The sequence below is a fragment of the Talpa europaea genome, assembly GCF_964194135.1.
Source record: "Talpa europaea genome assembly, chromosome: 10".
NCBI classification, from domain to species: domain Eukaryota; kingdom Metazoa; phylum Chordata; class Mammalia; order Eulipotyphla; family Talpidae; genus Talpa; species Talpa europaea.
In genome coordinates this window covers 66253443-66273550 of record NC_140077.1, presented here as the reverse complement: position 1 = coordinate 66273550, position 20108 = coordinate 66253443, and the positions used below count along the sequence as shown (strand labels likewise).

Genomic DNA, 20108 nt, shown 5'->3' with positions numbered 1-20108 from the left:
AAATCTGTGGTTTTTTGTTGTTGTTGTTGTTGTTGTTATAGAGGCATGTTTTTTTTATTTATTTGTTTGTTTGTTTGTTTTGTTTATACAACCACTGGGTACAGTCAGAAGTGTGGGAGGGTGAGAGAATTCACCACAGCCAGAGCGGGGAGCAGAGCAGGCAGAAGGACCGAAATACACTGCTGAGGGGAGCAGCGGGCGGCAGGAGAGGTCGGCGCGCCATGTGGGACCCTCCTCCGGTGGCTGGGGAGCAGCCGGGGCTCGAACCGGTGCCGCAGAGGCAGCGGGCAGCTTCGCAACCCAGCGCTCAACCACTGCGCCACGGGGGAGGCCCACCAGCCTTTTTTCTTGAGCCTGTATTTCTCTTTGGAGCTCAGGTATGTCTCCTAGAGACAACAGAAGCTTAGAATCTGTTCCCTAATCTAACCAGATTCTCTGTGTCTTTTAACTGGTAAGTTTATTCCATTAACATTTAGAGAGATTACATTTGTCCTTAGTTTGTGGTTATATCTATTACTTTATTCTTTGCTTTCTGTATGTTGCTCTATTTGGCTTAGATTCTGGAGTTATTTTTAATATTTCTTGGAGGGGTGATTAGTTTTTGCAAACTTCTTCAGTTTTTCTTTGTCTGAGAAGACCTTTATTTCTTTCTCATATCTAAAGGAGAGCCTTGCAGGGTTTAAGTATATACCAGAGTTTAAGTATATCCTTGATCTGATTTCCTGCATCTACTCTGAGTTCTTCTTTGAGTTTTTCAAATTTTTTTTGGATGGCATGCATGATATCTGTGTTTGATAGGAGGAACAGATATTCCATGTCTTTGTGGTTGGATTCTGGACATTTTATCCATATGTAGTGTTTTATTTCACACATGTATATATGTGCACATATGTTTGTGTGTGTGCATGCATGCATGTATGTGTGTGTATGTATCTCCCTATGTGATGTTCTTGGTTGCCAGTTTTTATCTTTAAGTTTATTGTCACATCTTTCCATTCTCTCCTTGCCTGTAGTGTTTCTTCTGAGAAGTCTGATGTTAGCCTGAGCTGTGTTCCTTTGTAGGTTATCTGTTTGATCCCCTTCATCAGGTTGAATATTCTTTTTTTGTCCGGAACTCTTGGAAGTTTCATCACAATATACCTTGATGTTGGTCTCTTTTTGTTTAAGTTATTCTTTTAACTCCCAGGATTTGTGTCTTAATTTCCTTTTCCAGATTGGGGAAGTTTTCTTCTATTTAGATCTTTAAATATGTTTTTTGTTCCTTTTTAAATCCTTTTATCTTCTGGGATATCCATTGTTCTTATATTGCCTTTCCTCATGGTGTTGGATAGTCCTTGAAGTGTTTTTTTTTTCTTTCTTCTTTTTTCTTTTTCTTTTTTTTTTTTTTTTGCTTTGTTTCTCTTGTTTTTTTTTTTTTTTTGTAAATTTGTATCTTCAAGTTCACTGATTTGCTCTTCAATTTTTTATTATATTTCTATAGCTTTCTATAGTATTTTTTTCATCTCTTTTATTTTATTTTATTTTTTTACATCCTGAGATGTCATTCTTTAGGGTATCATTTTCAGTCTTCTCTTTGTTGATTTTGTTTCTGAAAGACAGTCAATTGTTTTTCTGAATGTCCTTGTGTATCCTTGATCTGCTTTCCTGCATCTTCTCTAAGTTCTCTGAGTTTTTCAAATTTATTTATGATGACATGCTTGAATTCTGTATCTGGTAGGATAACAGGTCTTTCATGTCTTTATGGTTGGATTCTAGAGATATATTTTCCATATGTGGTGTTATATTACCCTTTGGACTTCTGCTGCCATTCATGGTGTTATTGTCTCCCAATTTTTTCTTCATTGCTGTGGGTTTTACCTCTGCTAGGCATGTCTCCACCCTTCCCATACTGGGCTGGGACACTGAACAGAGGGAAGCTGCTGTTGGGCAGGTCCTTGCATGGCCCAGACTGGGGCTTGTTCTGGTTCCTGAGGTGCTATGACTGAACCAGGGGTTGAGGAAAATTCCTGAGGGTGGCTGTGCAATACCAAATCTCTGTGCTACCTGAACTGGGGCCTGCATCTGTTTTCAAAATCACTAATAAAAGATTCTGTTATGTTTAATCTATTACTAATTCCATTTAATATATTTCTCTTGCCATTTTCATCTCTGTAAATTTGATTTGTGTCCTTTTTAAAAAAATATATATCTTCCATGTTGCTCTTTAAATTTTTGAATGTATGGGATATAGTTATAAGATTGATTTTACTCTTCTGCAAATTCTGAATCTTGTCAGTTCTTGGTCAGTTTCCAGTGACAGGTTATATTTCCCTTTATGGTTGTATCTCCCTGCTTCTTTTTATTCTGGTAAACTCTGTTTAAATGCATGCACTTTGAACTTTGCTTTATTAGGTTCTGGATATATTTGTATTACCAGAAAAATGTTTAGTGTGTTTTGGGATGCAGGTAAAGGGTTAAGAGATGGTTAGATCTGCTTGGGTCTTCCACTTAAAATTTGTAAGGCAGGTCTGGAGCCAGGTCCAATTTAAGGTTAATTGTTCATGGCATGACCTACTTTAGTACTTATGCAGTAACCCAAGAATTATATTTTCTCCAGGCTGTTCCTGCCCTGTGTCTAGATCATTCCAATTGGTTCTTTTTTTGAACAAGGTGATTTCCTTACAAAATGCACTGATCAGATGTCCAGGTTTTCTGTGCAACTCTTTGTTCCTTGTTATTCTGTCCCATAAATTCTGGCTGCCTTGGTCTCCCTAGACTCTCAGGGCTTCTTCTACAGCCAGAGTCTGCTGACGTCTACATAGGTCCCCTTCCTTGTACATCATCCTAGAAACTCTTCAATGTAGGGGCCCACCTTGTTACTTTCCTACTTCTCATAGATTGTGCCCTTCGTTTTCTGATGCTCAGTGCTTAGAACCCATAGAATCAATTATTTTGTCTGATAAATTTGGTCCCTGTGCTCCATCAAGATCAGACATGGGAACTAGGCACTGGCATGTTGTTTTTTTTAAAGATTTGTTTATTCACGCATACAAGAACTGGGGTACAGGCCAGATGTGCAGTAGGGTGAGAGGATTCACCAGAGACAGAGCGGAGAACAGAACAGGTAGACGGACTGAAATACACTGCTGAGGGGAGCAGCAGGTGAGACAGGAGAGGTCCGCTGCGCCACTGGCATGTTCAAAGAGTCCCCTTGCCTGAAGCTTTTAAATCCTGTACTGAAATTCCGTCATTGAGCAAAAATGCCTTTTAAAATTTCATTCCAGGGCCTCCCTGGTGGTGCAAGGGGTTAAGATGCAACCTATGAAGTAATCTGTAGCCACTGCAGTACGAGTTCAATCCCCAGCCAGGGAGCTACCCACATGGTGCAGCAGACCTCTACTGACTTGCCCGCTGCTCCCCTCTGCAGTGTATTTCAGTCAATCTGCCTGTTCTGTTCCCTACTCTGTCTTCGGTGAATTCTCTTACCCCCCCCCATACCTCTGGCCTGTGCCCCAGTTCTTATATGCATAAATAAATAAATCTTTTTAAAAAATAAAATTTCATTCCAGTCTTGGTTTGTGATAGCCTGTAAGTATGCTGGCTATGAACCTAGCATGTTCCATAGTATTTTGAACCCTCATGGATTCATGACACTTAAGTTGGGCATACCCGCTGGAGGTGGGCAAGTCCAGGGTCAGGGTTGGTTGAGGCAGTGCCAAGAAGAAGCCAAGAAGAAGCACTGCAATTGGTATCAGGGCCTGCCTTTTAACCTGAAACTTGCAGCTCAGTGGATCCCCAGTGTTAGTTAAGAAAAGGCCAAAAGGCTGTAGCTAGGGGGTGTTCTTTAGAACCTGGGTTGTTTTTGCCAGGGAATTGGCTGACCCTGCACCTACTTTTTGACTTTTGAGCTTGTGTTCTTACCCTGGGTGTGAGGCAGCAATTGACCACTGTGGGGGGGGCTCTAATGAGATAGACCTCTCTTGGGTGGAGGTCCCATGTGGTATCTGGTGGAGAAGAGAGTAGGTAAACCTAGGGAGAGAGTGGGTTTTCAGGGGGCTTTCAAGTCATGGGCCTTTCTCAAGGAGTGAGTACTCCTGTAATGCCTCCCAACATACTTGCAGGCACTGGGCTTGGGCTGAGTGTCTAAACTGGTGGGTGGGGTGGGAGGGCTGGACTCAGTGCTGCCATGTGAAGACTGCAGTCTAAGAAAAGTCCAGAGAGTTCTACCTCTGGGCAGCACAACTGGGTGGTAGAAAGCAACAAGGAGACCTGTGGTCAGGACTGGTGGGCAACCACGGATCCAGGTCTTTTGCTGCCTCCTCTGGGCCTTGGAGTCTTCAGCCCCAAAGTAACTCCCTGGATATACCCACCTACCCATTCCTCTTGTTGTTTCAGCTGCTCAACTTGGAAAGAAGGTGGCAGTGCTAGACTATGTGGACCCTTCCCCTCGTGGTAGGTAGACACCGGTGGGTGCACTGTGTCCTGGGAAAGAGATGGGTTGGGAGAGCCATTTTACATACACAGGACAGCTGAAAGCAGAACCATTCACACCCTGCTGTCCAGAGTCTCCAGAGAGTGTTCTGCTTCTTGTGTAAACTGCCATTATAGCAGGTTCTTAAATAATGTTGTTTCATTCAACAGTATGATGTGCATCAGCAAAAAGAAACCCCAACCAACATTAAACTAAATAATGGCTGTTCCAGGACTTGTCATTATATGTCATTTCACTTAAAGTCATAATTTCCAAAAACCTATTGATATTAAATGAAGACTTAACTGTACTTTAAATTGTCTAGTTAGTCTCTTTTAAAAATGATTCTGAATACAGTTATAGAGAGCAAATTCATGTGGAAGGGTTTACTTGAGCCAAGTTTGAGTCAGCAATGACAAAGAAATTCTGAGTGACTATAGAATAGGAGAACCCTCAGGAATTACCTGAATATAAATTTAAATGTGTTCTCCCCTTATGTGCCAGGCACCAGGTGGGGCCTCGGCGGCACCTGTGTGAATGTTGGCTGCATCCCCAAGAAGCTGATGCATCAGGCAGCACTGCTGGGTGGCATGATCCGAGACGCCCCCTACTATGGCTGGGAGGTGGCCCAGCCTGTTCGGCATGACTGGTGAGGAGCTGCCATGTTCCCAGGGGTGCTTTTCTGCTCCTCATGGAGGAGGAGGTTTATTCATTTAACCCTCAGAGAAATGTGCTGTCAGGGCTCTTCCAGGCACTACTCTGTGCAGTCTGGAGTCTGTTTTGGTTATCATCACTGTGAGGATGGGGATACTACACCTACTGGGGAGAGCCCTGGGATGCTGCTGAACCCTATGGTACATAGGACAGACCTCCCGAGAACAGCTCATCCCCAAAGCCAGTGGTGCAGAATGGGATGTTTCTTCGGGGTCAGCAGCACTTGGCCACACACACACCCCTTCATGGATCTCAGATTTGCTGATGCGGGCCATTGCTGTGTCCTAATGGCTGTGGACCAAAGCTCCCATTTTGCTTGAGTCCAAAGGTCCACAGCCCCAAACCTTACCACCTTTAAAGCACCTTTGTTTATTTGTGTTCTGCCCATGCACTTTATGTGTCCAGTGGTTTACTGTGGAACTCTATAGCTAACACTTTTCTTGTGTTTTTAACATTCTGTTTTGTGTGTTAACAGGAGAAAAATGGCAGAAGCTGTTCAAAACCATGTGAAATCTCTGAACTGGGGACATCGGGTCCAGCTGCAGGATAGGTACTATAGCTTTCCAGGCCCTCCTGGCCTTCTTTGGGTCATTTTATACCATGGCAAGTGCTTAGTCATTGACAGCACAGCAGCAATAAGATGAGGGGTTCCTGTTTATAGGGTAAGGGTGTGCAGGCAAGCAGCAGATGGAGGGCGTGTCCTCCAGGCTCATACCTGCAGCATAGTAAGGAGTTAGGGGCATGTTGGTCAAATGGCTGGAACCCAGGGCTGCACTCAGTGGGAGGTGTGGACAGGGCCTAGGGGCCCTCCAGCAGGAGTCAGGGAGTGGAGCATGATGAGGGCCATCTCAGTGGCTGACTCCTTCCTTGAGGGGGGCAGCCTTTCTTCTGCCTGGGCCTACAACAGTTATATGGAAGGAGCCACATGAGCCCCTTGCGGCCAGTGCATTGGGAATCCTGTACCTTACCTCTCATCTTCCAGCTCCCATACCATGAACCCACACCTCACCAGGTACTTCCAGCTCCCCAGGCATGGATAAATGAACCTGGGATTGTCTGCTGGAACATGTCTGACATGATCATTACAGCCTGAACCTCCAGACCCCATCAACGTTTTGCGTTTCCCCAACCCAGATGCCAACACTTCCTGCCACTGTACCACCCTCCCTAAGGAGTAACTACCAGAAGGAGAGGTGCCTGAAGCTGCACTCTGTTCAGCTAGGCTTTGCTCCCTGTAACTCTGTCCTGTGTCCATAGAGGTTGTGGAAGGGACAGCAGTCCCTCAGAGGTCTGGTGGCTCTCGTCTGAGTACCCAAGATTGACTCTGAGGGGCCTTTGGGACTTTGCACTCAGGAACTAATTTGTGTCCACTAAACTCAAGAAAGCTGAGCCAACTCACCTTTGTACCTTGGCTTTTCCAGCCATGCCTCCAGGAGCTCAGCCACAATGTAATATTTCTCCTCTGCATGGTGTGTTAGAGGCATCAGGCTCTGCCATCCTTCCTGCTGGCGTTGAACAGTCCTTAATGCTAGACCGGCTCTACAAACACCCATAGAAAGGACTAGTGCAGAGCTTATATGTCTTTGTCTACAGCTGTGAGTTGTGGGGGGTGAGTGAGGGCTTACTACAGGAGCTCCCTGTAGCTCAGATAGTGCCTGGAGGCACACAGCTGGGGGGTAGGGAGAATGCAAGTTCACTAGGTGGTGAAATCTTATCAAAATTACTGAGAGCCTGACACTGCATGATAGCCTTGTAATTAGTGGGCGTGGTTTCTGCACACCACACTGCTATCTACCCTGTTGTCCTGGATATAGCCTCTTACCTGTCCTCACTGTCCCTCGGGGCAGCAGGAGAGTAGTCCATTTTCCAGTTGTCTTTCATATCTTCTCTGCTAAAGCCATAGTGCTGGTGGACACCCACCCTTGCCAAGGGGAAGTTGGTGGTTTGGATGATGGGGGGTCATTGGGTGTTCATGGGGGCCTCCTCTTATAGGAAGAACATGCTCAGGTGTCAAGGACTGACCCCAAGGGGTGTTTCCATTCTGAGTCACCTCTGTCATCACACGCCAGTACTGTTGAGCTGACTTCTAACGCTGCCTGGAAGCAGCGTGATCACTATGTTCCAGGAACCCCCTGTGAAGATTGAACTCCCCCAACCCCTGCCGTGCTTCCTGGGGTGGTGTTTGAGTTGACTCTGCCCTTCCTGAACTGTGGACTGTAGGCAATAGGCCTGAGCTTACCTTTTAGCAGTTTGCACAGTGATCCCTATTTTATCCTGTAGGTGATGGTTAATTTGCAGAGGAAATGTTTGAAAATCTTATTCTTATTTTGCAGAAAAGTCAAGTACTTTAACATCAAAGCCAGCTTTGTCAATGAGCACACGGTTTGTGGTGTTGCAAAAGATGGGAAAGAGGTAAGTGCCCAACTTGTGCAAGTGGTTCCTCTCAGCAGACCTCAGGCGTGCCAAATTTAGTGTGGTGCAGTGAATACTGCTGAAATTGACATGGCCGATTCCTTGCGGCTGGTCATAATTCTTTTTGAATGATGAAACACTTCCATGCGATGCATATTGTACCGGGTTGCTTGCTACATGGGCACAGGGCAGGTGACCACACCTCTGCAGGGCTGTTTGGATTTGAAGAGATGTCTACGGGGTGCTTTGTGTACTGTGGTGTGCTTGGAGGAAGAAACTCTCTTGACTTCTTCTACCTATCCCCTTCCTGTCTCAGTTCCAAGGGACCTCTGAGCTGCCAGCTGGAGGGTCCACACTCTAGGGCAGGGGCTTTAAGGAGGAAGTCTTTGTCTCTGTTCAAGATCACCTGCAAGCATGTGAGTCCTCCTGAGGGGTGCACCAGTTTGACCTCAGATTTCTTCGTTTATTCTCAGACTCTGCTTTCAGCTGAGCATATCGTCGTTGCTACTGGAGGGCGGCCAAGGTACCCTACACATGTGAGTATCCCCCAAAATAGCCTTCCCTCATGCCTGGTATGTTCATGGTCTCTGCACTCACACAATTCACTCTTCATATTCTCACCACCCTCATCAGCAGCCCTCCTCACTCTTTCTTTGCAGCCACTTTCCAATTGCCTTTCAGAGAAGTCTGCTAAAGCCAGTCCCAAGGGCCCATAGTGCTAAATCTTTAGAGCACTTCTTTTTTTTTTTTTTAAAGATTTATTTATTTATTTATGCATACAAGAACTAGGGTACAGGTCAGAGGCACGGGAGAGTGAGAGGATTCACCAGAGACAGAGTGGGGAAACAGAACAGGCAGGTGGACAGAAAGCATTGCTGAGGGGAGCAGCAGGCAAGACAAGAAAGGTCTGCCACGCCATGTGGGTTTCTCCCTGGCTGGCCGGGGATTGAACTTGTGCTGCAGAGGCTGCAGACAGCTTCACAGCACTGCCCTCAACCTACTGCACCACACCACCGGGGAGGCCCTAGAACACTTCAAACTTAGCTCTTCAGTTGCTTCTGGGACCCCACTGGGTCTGTTCTCCTTTAATCTCTGTGTCACTTTTTCTCAGTCTGCTTTGTTCTCAGTCATCTTTTCTTCTTCAAGGAGTTAAGCTTGTTCCCCCCCCAATAAATATTCATATCACAAATATACATAAAATATACATATCATAAAGTATACCTTTTATAGGTTTTAGTATATTCACAGAGTTGTGCTACTGCCTAATTCCAGAACATTTTCATCACCCCCAAAATTTTGTCCCCATCAGCACTCGCTGCACATTCTCTGCTTCCCCCAGCCCCTGATACTCACTGCTCTGCTTTCTGCCTCTACTGTTTGCCTGTTCTGGACATTTTGCATAAATGGAATCATACAGCATGGGACCTTTATCGGCTGGTGTCCTTCACCTAACATAATATTTTGAAGGTTTATTTGTGTTGTGACAGGTGTCTGAACTTCATCCCTTTTTATGGCTGAATATTTCATGGTATGGGTGGACCACATTCTGTCTATATGCTTTTCTATTGACAAACATCTTGGTTGTCTGTGCTTTTCTAGCTAGTATGAATAATGTCATGAATATGAGTATGAATGTCTGGTTTCCCTTCTATTGTTTCTATACCTAGGAGTGGGGATGCTGGCTTGCAAGGGTAACTCTGTGTTTAACCTCTTTAGGAATTGACAGACTATTTGCCAAAGTAGCTGCCCCATTTCACACTCCTAACAGCAGTGAATGAAGGTCATGCTTTCTTGTTTGCATTCTTATAATTTTTATAGAAAATTGAACATTTCAAAAAACACATTGTGTTAAATTTGGAAATGTGAATCTCCCTCTACTATAGGATTTGTTTATTGCTGTTTGTTTTTTAGGTGGTTTTTCTTCTAAACAACAGAGATTGTACTTTGTTTGAAATCTATTCAGCCACTCTGCATCTTTTGACTAGTGGATCTCGGCTGTTGACCTTTAAGGTCATTACTGAAACTTTAAGTGTTCCTGGGGAAGAGGTGTTCTCTTGTCTTTTTAAGTTTTTGTTTATTCTGGTTATTTTTTGTTTGTTTCATTTCTGTTATCTTATGTGTCACTTCTATTATTTTTTGGTTGAGGGTTCTACTGAGGTTAGTGTATGATGGACTATTTGAGTAACCTGTTGGACAGTCTGGTCTCTGGCTAGTACTGATGGGCCACATTGTTGCTTTCCTCTCCCTCTTCCATGTTAAATGATTTCAGTGTCTGTTGCTTCTGTATTCCTTGTTCTGTTTCTTCATAATAGCTCCTGTCAAATTTCTTTCATATGTGGCTTGGTATTGATAAATTCTTTTTGGTTTTACTTTTCAGTGAACTCCTTATTCTTCCTTCTATCTTGAATGTTAATCTTGTGTGCCTTCCTGGTGGCACAGGGGTTAAAGACACAGCACTATCAAGCAGTTGGCAGCCATTGCAAGATGAGTTCAGATCCCGGCCAGGGAGCTAACCCCCATGGTGCAGCAGACCTCTCCTGTCTCACCCACCGCTTCCCTCAGCAGTTCATCTGTCTGTTCTGCTCCCCTCTCTGTCTCTGGTGAATCCTCTCACCGCCCCTCTCCCCCGCCACCTCTGGCCTACACCCCAGCTCTTGTATACATAAATAAACAAATCTTTAAAAAATGTTAATCTTGTTGGGTAAAGAATTCTAGGCTGGAAGTCTTTTTTTTTTAAAGCACGTTAACTTTCTCCTTCAGTGCCTTTCTGCTTTCAAGTTTCTTATAGAAAAGACCACTGACAGTCTGACTGGTGTTCCCTTATAGGTCACCCTTTTCTCGCTTAATGTTTTTAATATTCTGTCCTTATTGTTGGCTTTCAGCAACTTTATCATAAAGTGTCTTGGGGTGTGTCTGTCTGGTATTATTTTGTTTAGAGCTCCTTGGGCTTCCTGGATTACCATATCTTGTTGGCTTGCCAGATTGAGATGATTTTCAGTAATTATTTCTTTAAATAAATGTCTTATGTCATTCTCTTTCCATTCCTGTGGGACTATCATGATGTGAATTTTATTTCTCTTTAAGTTGTCCCAAAGGGCTCTTAAACCATTTTCATTTTCTTTTATTCTTTTTTTCTCTATATTGTTCTATTTGTATGTTCTCCAACTTTGTGTTTTTGAGCTCATTCTCTCCATTGCTGGGTTGTTTTTTTTTTTTCTGTTGAAGCCATTAATTAAATTTTTTAATTCAGTTACAGTGTTTCTTAGTTATTTCTAATTGTAGCTACCTCATATTTTCTTTGTCTTTTTTCTATTTCTGTTTTATTTCCTCTGTTGTTAAAACAGAGGATAAGCATTGTTAAAACTGTTACCTTACTGTTCTGCAGTTTTGCTGGGTTGAGACTCCTATTAGGGCTTTTTAGCTGAGGCATTTGTGGTATGTTCTTCTTATTTGAATTGGTATGGGTGGTAACAAGGATACACTTTCAGACTGTTGAAATGATCTGAAGGCTAGTACTGGTGAGAGGTAGTAGGTGTAAAAGAGGACTGGCAGTAGGTCACCAAAAGATCACCTCCAGTGTCAGAGATTCAAGCTTCCTACTGTGCTGTGGGGACCCAAGTTTTGTAGGGGGATCTACAGTAATCCCTTCCTCTAGGCCAGCTCCTCTGTCTTCCTGTTTCTTTTTTTTTTTTTTTAAGATTTATTTGTTTATTTATACAAACACTGGGTACAGTCAGAAGCGTGGGAGGGTGAGAGAATTCACCAGAGCCAGAGCGGGGAGCAGAGCAGGCAGAAGGACTGAAGCACACTGCTGAGGGGAGCAGTGGGCGGCAGGAGAGGTCTCCGGGCCATGCGGGACCCTCCTCTGGTGGCCGGGGAGCATCCGGGGATCGAACCGGCACTGCAGAGGCTGCGGGCAGCTTCGCAACCCAGCGCTCAACCTCTGCGCCACCAGGGAGGCCCTGTCTTCCTTTTTCTTATTATAGGCTTGTGTCCTCTTCCACTCTAGGCTATTTTTTTTTTTATTTTAATTTTTTTTTTAAAGATTTATTTATTTATTTATTTATGCAAGCACTCGGTATACAGTCAGAAGCGTGGGAGGGTGAGAGAATTTACCAGAGCCAGAGCGGGGAACAGAACAGGCAGACTGACGAAATACACTGCTGAGGGGAGCAGCGGGCACGGCAGGAGAGGTCTGCTGTGCCATGTGGGACCCTCACCTGGGGCTGGGGATCGAACTGGTGCTGCGGAGGCTGGGGGCAGCTTTGCAGCCCAGCACTCAACTGCTGAACCCACAGGGGTGGCCCTAATTTTTAATTTTTTAAAATTTGTTTTTTGCACAGAAGAGCTGGGGTATGGGTTAGAGGTGGGGGGTGAGAGGGCTCACCAGCAACAGAGTGGGGAGCAGAACAGCAGTGAATACACTGCTAACAGGAGCAGCCAGTGAGACAGGAGAGGTCTGCTCTTCTATATGTGGGTTAGCCCCCTGGCCAGGGATCAGACTCAGGCTGTAGGGGTGATAGCGCTGAGAATTAACCCCTAGGCCACCAGGGAGGCCCTAGGTTATTTTATTTTATTTTTTAATAATGAATTTTTTATTTTTTTAAAAAAGATTTTATTTATATGAGAACTGGGGTACAGGCCAGAGGCATGGGAGGGTGGGAGGATTCACCAGAGACAGAGTGGGGAGCAGAACAGGCAGACGGACTGAAGACACTTTGAGGGTAGCAGTGGGCGAGGCAGGAGAGGTTTGCCACGCCATGTGGTTATCTCCCTGGCTGGCTGGGAATCAAACCCGCGCTGCAGAGGCTGCGGACAGCTTCACAGCGCTGCGCTCAACACACTGCACCACTGGTGAGGCCCCTTAGGTTATTTTTAAGCACTGGATGCAACTCTGGGCAGGGATTGTAGTTGATATGGAGTCATAGTCTGGGTGTTCTCTTTACTTTTCCAGCACATATCCTTATCCTTGGGTGTTTGCTCCTATTTGACAGTTGCTTGAGTTCTGGTGTGTTAGGTGCCCCTTTGTTTTGGTTTTGGCTCTATGGTGAGGGCTTGCCTACCCTTTTGAATAGCCCACCCTTGACTAGTAGTGGCTTCTGCTACGAGGAGACACAGGTCATTAGACCTGTTTCTCCTCCTGTTTCAGGCTCCCGCTGTTCTATATTGAGCTTCGGGCCCAAGCCAGTAATCTTTTGCCTGTACCCCCACCCCTGCATTTCTCCTACAATGCATCCTCTGCATTGCAGTGCTGGGTCTAGTGCAGTGCTGGGTCTAGGAGTCCCTGATATTGGTATGTGCCTGAATCAGCAATTGTAGAGGGCTCTGCCCCTCCCTCTCATGGGTCAGACTGCTCTGGTATCACTAGAAATAGAGTTCTCATAAAGTTTTCTACCCCTTCCGCGAGACCATTGCTCCTAGTGTGTATAGCAGTCATCTGTTTTTCCTTCAGGGATTTTGGCTTTGCTGAAGCTAGAAGCCCTGAGAGGAGTCTCAGGTACAGTCACCAAGCTCCGTTAGCTGAGTAGTTTCCTTAAACATGGGACCAAGAAATCTCTTAGTCTTTGCCTAAAGGGTTCTGTGGGCATTTGGGTTACACCTTTGATACTCGGCCAGGAGGTAGAAGCTCTGCATTAGTCCTGACTTCCTGCTAGTGCAGCATTTCCAGTTCACAGAGCTGAGAGCTCAGGACTGTCCAGATGGTCCCGGGCATGTGCACAGCCCAGTACCTTTGCCTGGACTTCTTTTTTTTTTTTTTTTAGAAGTGGGGTACAGGCCAGAGTTGTGGGGGGTGAGAAGATTCAGGAGAGAGCAGGGAGCAGAATAGGCAGATATACCCAAATACACTGCTGAGGGGAGCAGCGGGCGAGACAGGAGAGGTCTGCCGCACCATGTGGGTTGCTCGCGGCTGGCTGGGGATCGAACTTGCTTTGCAAAGGTCACAGACAGCTTCACAACACTGCGTTCAAACCCCTGTGCCACCTGGACTTCTAAAAGCCCCAGGAACATGTTGGAAATTTTCAAAGCCCCTGTGGATATCTCATTTCTGAGCTTTTCCTTTTAAGCTTTTGGTTAGTCTATTTGCTTCAACTGTTATCCATCACTTTAGGCAGCTGTGCTGTTAAGTCGCTGGACAATCCCCCCTTACTGCCTGCCCCAGGGAGAGGCTGTCAGCACTGGGTGAGTTCGAGCCAGGTCAATAAAGACAAGTCTATTAAATGGGGTCTTCCAGGAAGCCATTGCCCAGATCACACAGTGACTGTTCTTTGGGAAGGAGACTTTGAAAGCGCTCCAGCCCTGTTCTGCTCTCTCTGGAGCAGTCATTATTCAAGACTGCCACTGAGCTGTTGGATGGGGATAGAGTGAGTTACAACCCCACAAAACTCACTGTGCTTACCAAGTTTCATCTATTTTTTTGTTTGTTTTGACTAAATGTTCTCTGTATTGCTACAAGCCTTCAATGAATTTCCAGTTCAGAAAAGATTGAATCTGACCACCTTTGCTACATTTTTTGTTTTGTTTGCTGTTTTCTGGAGGTTGAACCTTGGGAGGTCTTCACTCTGCCATTTTTGCTGACATCACCTCCTGGCCTGGTCTTATGTGGTATAGGGGCTCCTTTGCCCTCCTTCCCACAAGACAAGTAGAGCTGAGGGAGAGGCCCCAGGTGAAGAGGAGGGAGTAGCTAGCAGTAATAGGGCACAGAGGGTTTTGGCCAAGGCCACATCCTCAGGAATGAGGTACCAGGAGCCCTGAGTCTCCAGGTACCTGTGCGAGGTACACAAAAAGCCCCTGGGTCCTGGGGGCCCAGAGGCCACTCCTGCTTCTACATTAGACCAGAAAGAGTGTGGATGGATGAAGAACAAGGGAGTGATTCTGTTTCTCCTCAGATGCCTAAATCCCTACCTCTTTGAACTTTGTGCTCTCTCGGAAAATGCGGAACGGAGAGGGCACAGAGGAAAATGCACACCTCCATCCTCAGAGTGCCACAGGACCCCCTCATCTGTCAGGTGGGCAGAGTAGCCTGTAGAGGCAGCTGGGAAGCTTGTGCAGAGGCGACCGTGGGCAGACTGCCTGGCTCTGTAGGATGACAGGATACTGTTGTTTAAGGTAACTACAATACGGGCAAAGTGGGTGACATAAGTGACCCCTTAGCGAGCAGCTGGACTCATACTGGTTCAGCTTAAAGCTTCTGAAGGCCAGAAGTCAGCTCCCAGAAACCAGTGGTTAACCCTTTCACTTCCAAATCACTGGTGTGAACTGGCCCTGCCCCGCTGGACCATAGCTGGCCAGCTGCTGATGTCTCCATTCACCCAGAGAGGCGATGGAACAGGAGTTTCCTGGTGCTGGGGAGAAATGGGGATTTCAGGTCAGTGGATTCTGCTCTCCCTCTGCCTTTCCCCCTCCCCTCGGTGCCTGCCAAGAACCTGAGAAATTCCTGACTTTATTTTTTTTTTGCCAAATGAAATCATAAACTGTTTATAATTCATTTCCTCTCTACCAGCATATCTTCCTCTCATGGGCCACTGACCAGGCACTCGTCCCTGTGTCTCCCCACCTGCTTAGTTGCCCCCTGTTAGGCTCTGCTAGAATAGAGGGTGATCTGTACAACTCCCAGACACTGGGCTGACCCTTGCTGGCCTTCAAGGGTATTCTGATATATCCACTCAACATCCTAGTGCCTTTGGAGCTGGCTTTCCCTCCATGCCCTGTCTTACTCCTTCTTCCTTCCCTCAGCCTGGGGTCTGGGCCAAGGGGAGGGAAGCAGGAAGGCAAGACCATTGGCTGCACCCAGGCTTCCTCAGCTACCTTCCATAGCCAACGACTGCTCAGTGATTAGGTGCTGGGCAGACAGCCACCAAGATAAATAGGGACAGGTTACCTGTCCCCAGAGACCACAGCTTCATAAAGTCTCTGAAGCAGGGACACTTGTCCTAGGGGCTTTAGCTTAGTGGATTCTGCTCTTCCTCCACCTCCCCCTCATCTCCTCCCCACCACCAGTGAACGGAGACATCAGCAGTACCCACACTTGAGCTGGGATAGTTCCAGTTGAGTTATGTCTGCAAAATGGGCATCCTCTGAAATAGTCTCTGGATCAGGACAAACAATGCTCTTCTCATATGATTTCATGTTGATCTTTTTTGCCTGGACAGATCGCAGGTGCCTTGGAATATGGAATTACAAGTGATGACATCTTCTGGCTGAAGGAGTCCCCTGGCAAAACGTAAGACCTGATGTGTGGCTCTTTTTGTCCACCATTGTAAATAAACCTTAGAGCCAGCTAGATCCTCTCTCCCAACTGAGATGGGGCTTCTTTTCAGGTATCAGAAATAAGTAAAGAAATCCTAGTACTTAATGTGCCTTGGCACAGCTGTCAACATACTGTGTCCTGTGACTGTCTTGGAAGTGATGACAGATCACAAAAATGAATTGGCCATTTATTGTCAAGGGCACTCTTTTTTTTTTTTTTTTAAGATGTATTTATTTAGGGCCTCCCCGGTGGCGCAGCGGTTGAGCTGGGTTGCGACGCTGCCCGCGGCCTCTGCGCCGCCGGTTCGATCCCCGGCTGCTCCCCGGCCGCCGGAGGAGGGTCCCACATGGCGCGCAGACCTCTCCTGCCGCCCGCTGCTCCCCTCAGCAGTGTACTTCGGTCCTTCTGCCTGCTCTGCTCCCCGCTCTGGCTCTGGTGAATTCTCTCGCCCTCCCGCGCTTCTGACTGTACCCAGTGCATGTATAAACAAAACAAAACAAACAAACAAACAAACAAATAAATAAATAAAACATGCCTCTATTAAAAAAAAAAAAAGATGTATTTATTTATTTATACAAGCACTGGGTACAGTCAGAAGCACAGGAGGGTGAGAGAATTTACCAGAGCCACAGCGGGGAGCAGAGCAGGGAGAAGGACCGAGGTACACTGCTGAGGGGAGCAGCGGGTGGCAGGAAAGATCTGTGCGCCATGTGGGACCCTCCTCCCGTGGCCGGGAGCAGCCGGGGATCAAACCGGCGCTGCAGAGGTGGCGGGCAGCTTCGCAACCCAGCACTCAACCGCTGCGCCACCGGGGAGGCCTAAGGGCACTGTTTTTTAAACAGGAAACTCAAGAGCCATTAGGGGCCTCCCTGGTGGCACAGCGGGTTGAGCACTGCGTTGTGGAGCTGTCCACAGCCTTTGCAGCACGGGTTTGATTCCCAGTAGGCTAGAGAGATTTCCACATGGCGGAGCAGACCTCTCCTGTCTCGCCCGCTGCTACCCTCAGCAGTGCTTTCAGTCCGTCTTCCTGTTTTGCTCCCCGCTCTCTACCTGGTGAATTCTCTCACCCTCCCGTGCCTCTGGTCTGTACCCCGGTTCTCGTATAAAAATAAGTAAATCTTAAAAAAAAAAAAAAAAAGCCATTAGGTTCCAGTGGGTCCTAACATGAGTATCAGGGAGGGAGGGCATCAAGGAGGTGAAATCAGGGTCAGGTTATCAGGGAATGTCCTTGTCCCCTCCCCTGGCTTCTATCAAGTGTCCCCATTTTCATCTGGTTTATACCCTGGACTTCCCTAAAATCTTGTAGGTTTTCTAAAGGCCTCAAAAATCATAGCCCAGTTGTGAAAATATTGCAGCATGAGTGGTTTTGCACTCCCTAAGCAAGTACAAATGTGTATTTCCTGTGCCCAGGGAGCAGGCTTTTATCAGGTTGGAGGTCCAGGCAGCTCCTGCTTGTGAGTGCAGAAGGGACTTCATGCACGCAGGGATAGGAAAGGCCACTGGAGGGCAGTAGAGGCTTGGTCATCAGCTGATCTTAGCTGCCTTAGAACTTTCCTACAAGAAAACACAGGTGGCAAAATGTGCCCAGAAGTGACAGGCGCTTTTGCAAAAACATGTATGTGGGGGAATGTGTGTGTGTGTGTGTGTTGTGAGCATGTGAGAGTGTGCTTATCACATGCTTTGCTCATTGTCATTGATAACCACTTTTCAAGACCTTTTGGTTGGGGGTTAGGTCTCGATTCCCTCAAGTGAATGTGATGCAGTTTATTTTATCTTTCAGCCGTTCATAAACATCTCAACAACCTCTCTCATTCGTTGTTATAAAATGCTACAATGAACACCTTTGATGTGTATCATATATGCTGTTATAAGTGCTTCTTTTCTGTTATATACACTTGTCAGGGGTGTTTCCTACAAGTAGAAACCAAGATGCAAGGGAGATACTATCACAGCTTCATGCATTTGCTCATGTGTGTACTCCTGGTGGACTGTGCCCTGTTACCTATGCACTTTTGCACTTTCACCTCCTCTTCGTTTGGGCCTCAGCTTCCTCATAAGGCATAAAATGAAGAGGACCCTTCCCCCTGCCCCCTCCCAATAACCCCCACCCTCCCCCGCTTTCCCCCCAGTAAGGACTGGTTACTTCTGCCAGACGCACATCCCCAGCTCCCATGACTGCCACTGTGCTGTGCAGGTTGGGATCACTAACAGCTTTCATCAGGTCCCCAGCTTGTGGTTTGTCCCTTGACTTGGTGACAGTTTTTCATGCATAAGTTTTACATTTTTTATGTTGTCACATTTATCACTTTTTTCCTTTAACCATAATTTCTGAGTAATCTTTATCTTTGACTATCTAGTAGATTAAGCTTGACCTGGTTCTATTTGCACTTGCTATAATTATTCATCTTTTTTGTGTTTTTATTGGCCATTTAAAATTGTGTCTGTGAGTGTGGGGATGCCTGTGTGTATACAGATTGTCAGTGGTCCTCTTTCTGTCTGCTTTTTTCTTTTCTTCTCATCTTTTTCTTATCTTCCGGCTAGTTTGCTTGTTAGGGTTGTAATCCTATGTTGTTTATATTGCAAATTTTGTCAACTTGTATTTGTCTTTTAACTTGTGTGATACACAAATGATTTTTCTGAATGTGACTTAGATCTCTTTTTACATTTAACAACTTTTAGATTTATTGCATGTTCAAGAAGGCCTGCTCACCTCCAGGGCTGTTTTTGAAGAGAATCCCCTCCATTTTCCTATAGGGTTTTCATGGATGGCTTTGCCTTTGGGTCCTTGGTATACTCTTAGCTGTCTGTGGTGAGGTTTAATGAGACCTGCTGCTGGGGTTCCCACTTTGCTGAAGGCACAGCCCCTCCCACAATGGTGCAGGCTCCATCCCCAGTGGGTCCCAGTCCTTCTTTGGCTCTTACCTCATAGACATGTTGCCAGGCTGGGGTAGTGGTCTGCTCATTCCGTGTTGGAAAGGACCTTAAATGTGCAGCTGCCTGGGAGATAGGCTCCCTGCACAAGACTTCTGTTCAGTCATTTTGGCCCATCACCAAAGGGCAGCATTGTCTGAATCCTGCATTTTGTCAAATTAGTTGCTGAGTGTTTTATTGTTTTCTTTTGTTTGCTATTTTCCCTTTACATTTTAAAATGTAGTCAGCCTCCAGGAGGGGGCCAGCTTCTGGTGTTTCTCTCTCGACCTGCTGCTTGAGGCTAGGTAGACAGAGGGCCCAGACTGCTGCCACTTGGGGCTGGGGGGAGCAGCTGAGTGTGGGTGCCAGTGGTGCTCAGCAAGTGGCCCTGGGCGTGGGCCGCTGTTGGGGGCAGCAGTCTGCTGCACGGGAAGACACAGCTCCAGATATTTTGGTCAGGAAAGAAACTGCAGTGTTTATTTTCGTCAGAAAAAAAACATTTAGAAGATTTTTTTTTAAAAGCTTTTGGTTTATAAGGAATTTAGGTATGTTATTGTTTAAGAAAAAAGTGTTTGCAATGTATCAGTCACCCGTTTCGTTCTGAGCATGATTTATGTGAGGAAATGGTTTTTTTTAAAATTAAGCTAGAGATATATCCCTGTACGATGCTTCTGTGAAAATGCGGCTTTTGTCCAATGCTGTTAATGCAAGTTGTAACAGTGTGATATGGGAGTCAGTGTTTACATGTTACATTCCTCTGCTGCAGTCAAAATAAGCCCGGAGGGTCTACAGTAGCATTTCTGTATTTTATCAGCTTGGGCTGGGGCTGAGGGGGAGGCCTCTGCTCACACTTGGAGGGGCTGTTTCTGCCAGATTTATTTGCCTTATAAATATTCCCCGTGTTTATTTTAACTCGCCTTTAAAATGGAGCTGAAATTAATATGGACCTGAGGGCTGCCCCTCCCCTGCCCCCAGGGTGCCTTCTGTAGCAGTTGTGGACTTTTCTACTTGGCCCTATTTGGGAAGCCCGCCAGTGGCCAAGGGTACCAGTGTGCCTGGCCTCTGCCTGGCGTGGTGCTATGTCCCTTGGCATAATCCTAAGGCCTGTTGGGGGCTGTGTCTGGGCATACCCAGCTAGGCACCAGGTACCTAGTGGGGTCCACAGCATGCACAGGGCCTCCCTCCCGCCTTCTTCTCCATGATGGGGTACAGGTGGAAGCCAGGACCTTCTTTCTGGGCATGTCTATATGTGGCACAATGACCAGTAGCTTCAGGTCAGATAAGTGGAGTGCACAGTAGAGCTGCAGCTCCTCAGCCTCCAAACTTGTTCCAGCCACCTTTGCCCCGAGATTCATCCTACTCTTTGGGCCCTGA

At 46.3% G+C, this 20108-nt stretch overlaps 1 protein-coding gene across 3 annotated transcripts in view; it reads left to right on the top strand.

Annotated features, from left to right (window-relative positions):
• TXNRD2 (thioredoxin reductase 2) overlaps nt 1–20108 on the top strand; it is a gene marked incomplete at its 5' end in the record, with an annotated part of 59645 nt that overhangs the window by 12230 nt on the left and 27307 nt on the right. For all 3 annotated transcript variants that reach the window (XM_084244453.1, XM_084244452.1, XM_084244454.1), the window contains 6 exons: nt 4375–4431; nt 4955–5099; nt 5640–5714; nt 7498–7576; nt 8050–8112; nt 15727–15797. In XM_084244453.1, the coding sequence (XP_084100579.1) occupies nt 4375–4431; nt 4955–5099; nt 5640–5714; nt 7498–7576; nt 8050–8112; nt 15727–15797 (490 nt within the window). The remainder of the gene's footprint in view (nt 1–4374; nt 4432–4954; nt 5100–5639; nt 5715–7497; nt 7577–8049; nt 8113–15726; nt 15798–20108) is intronic.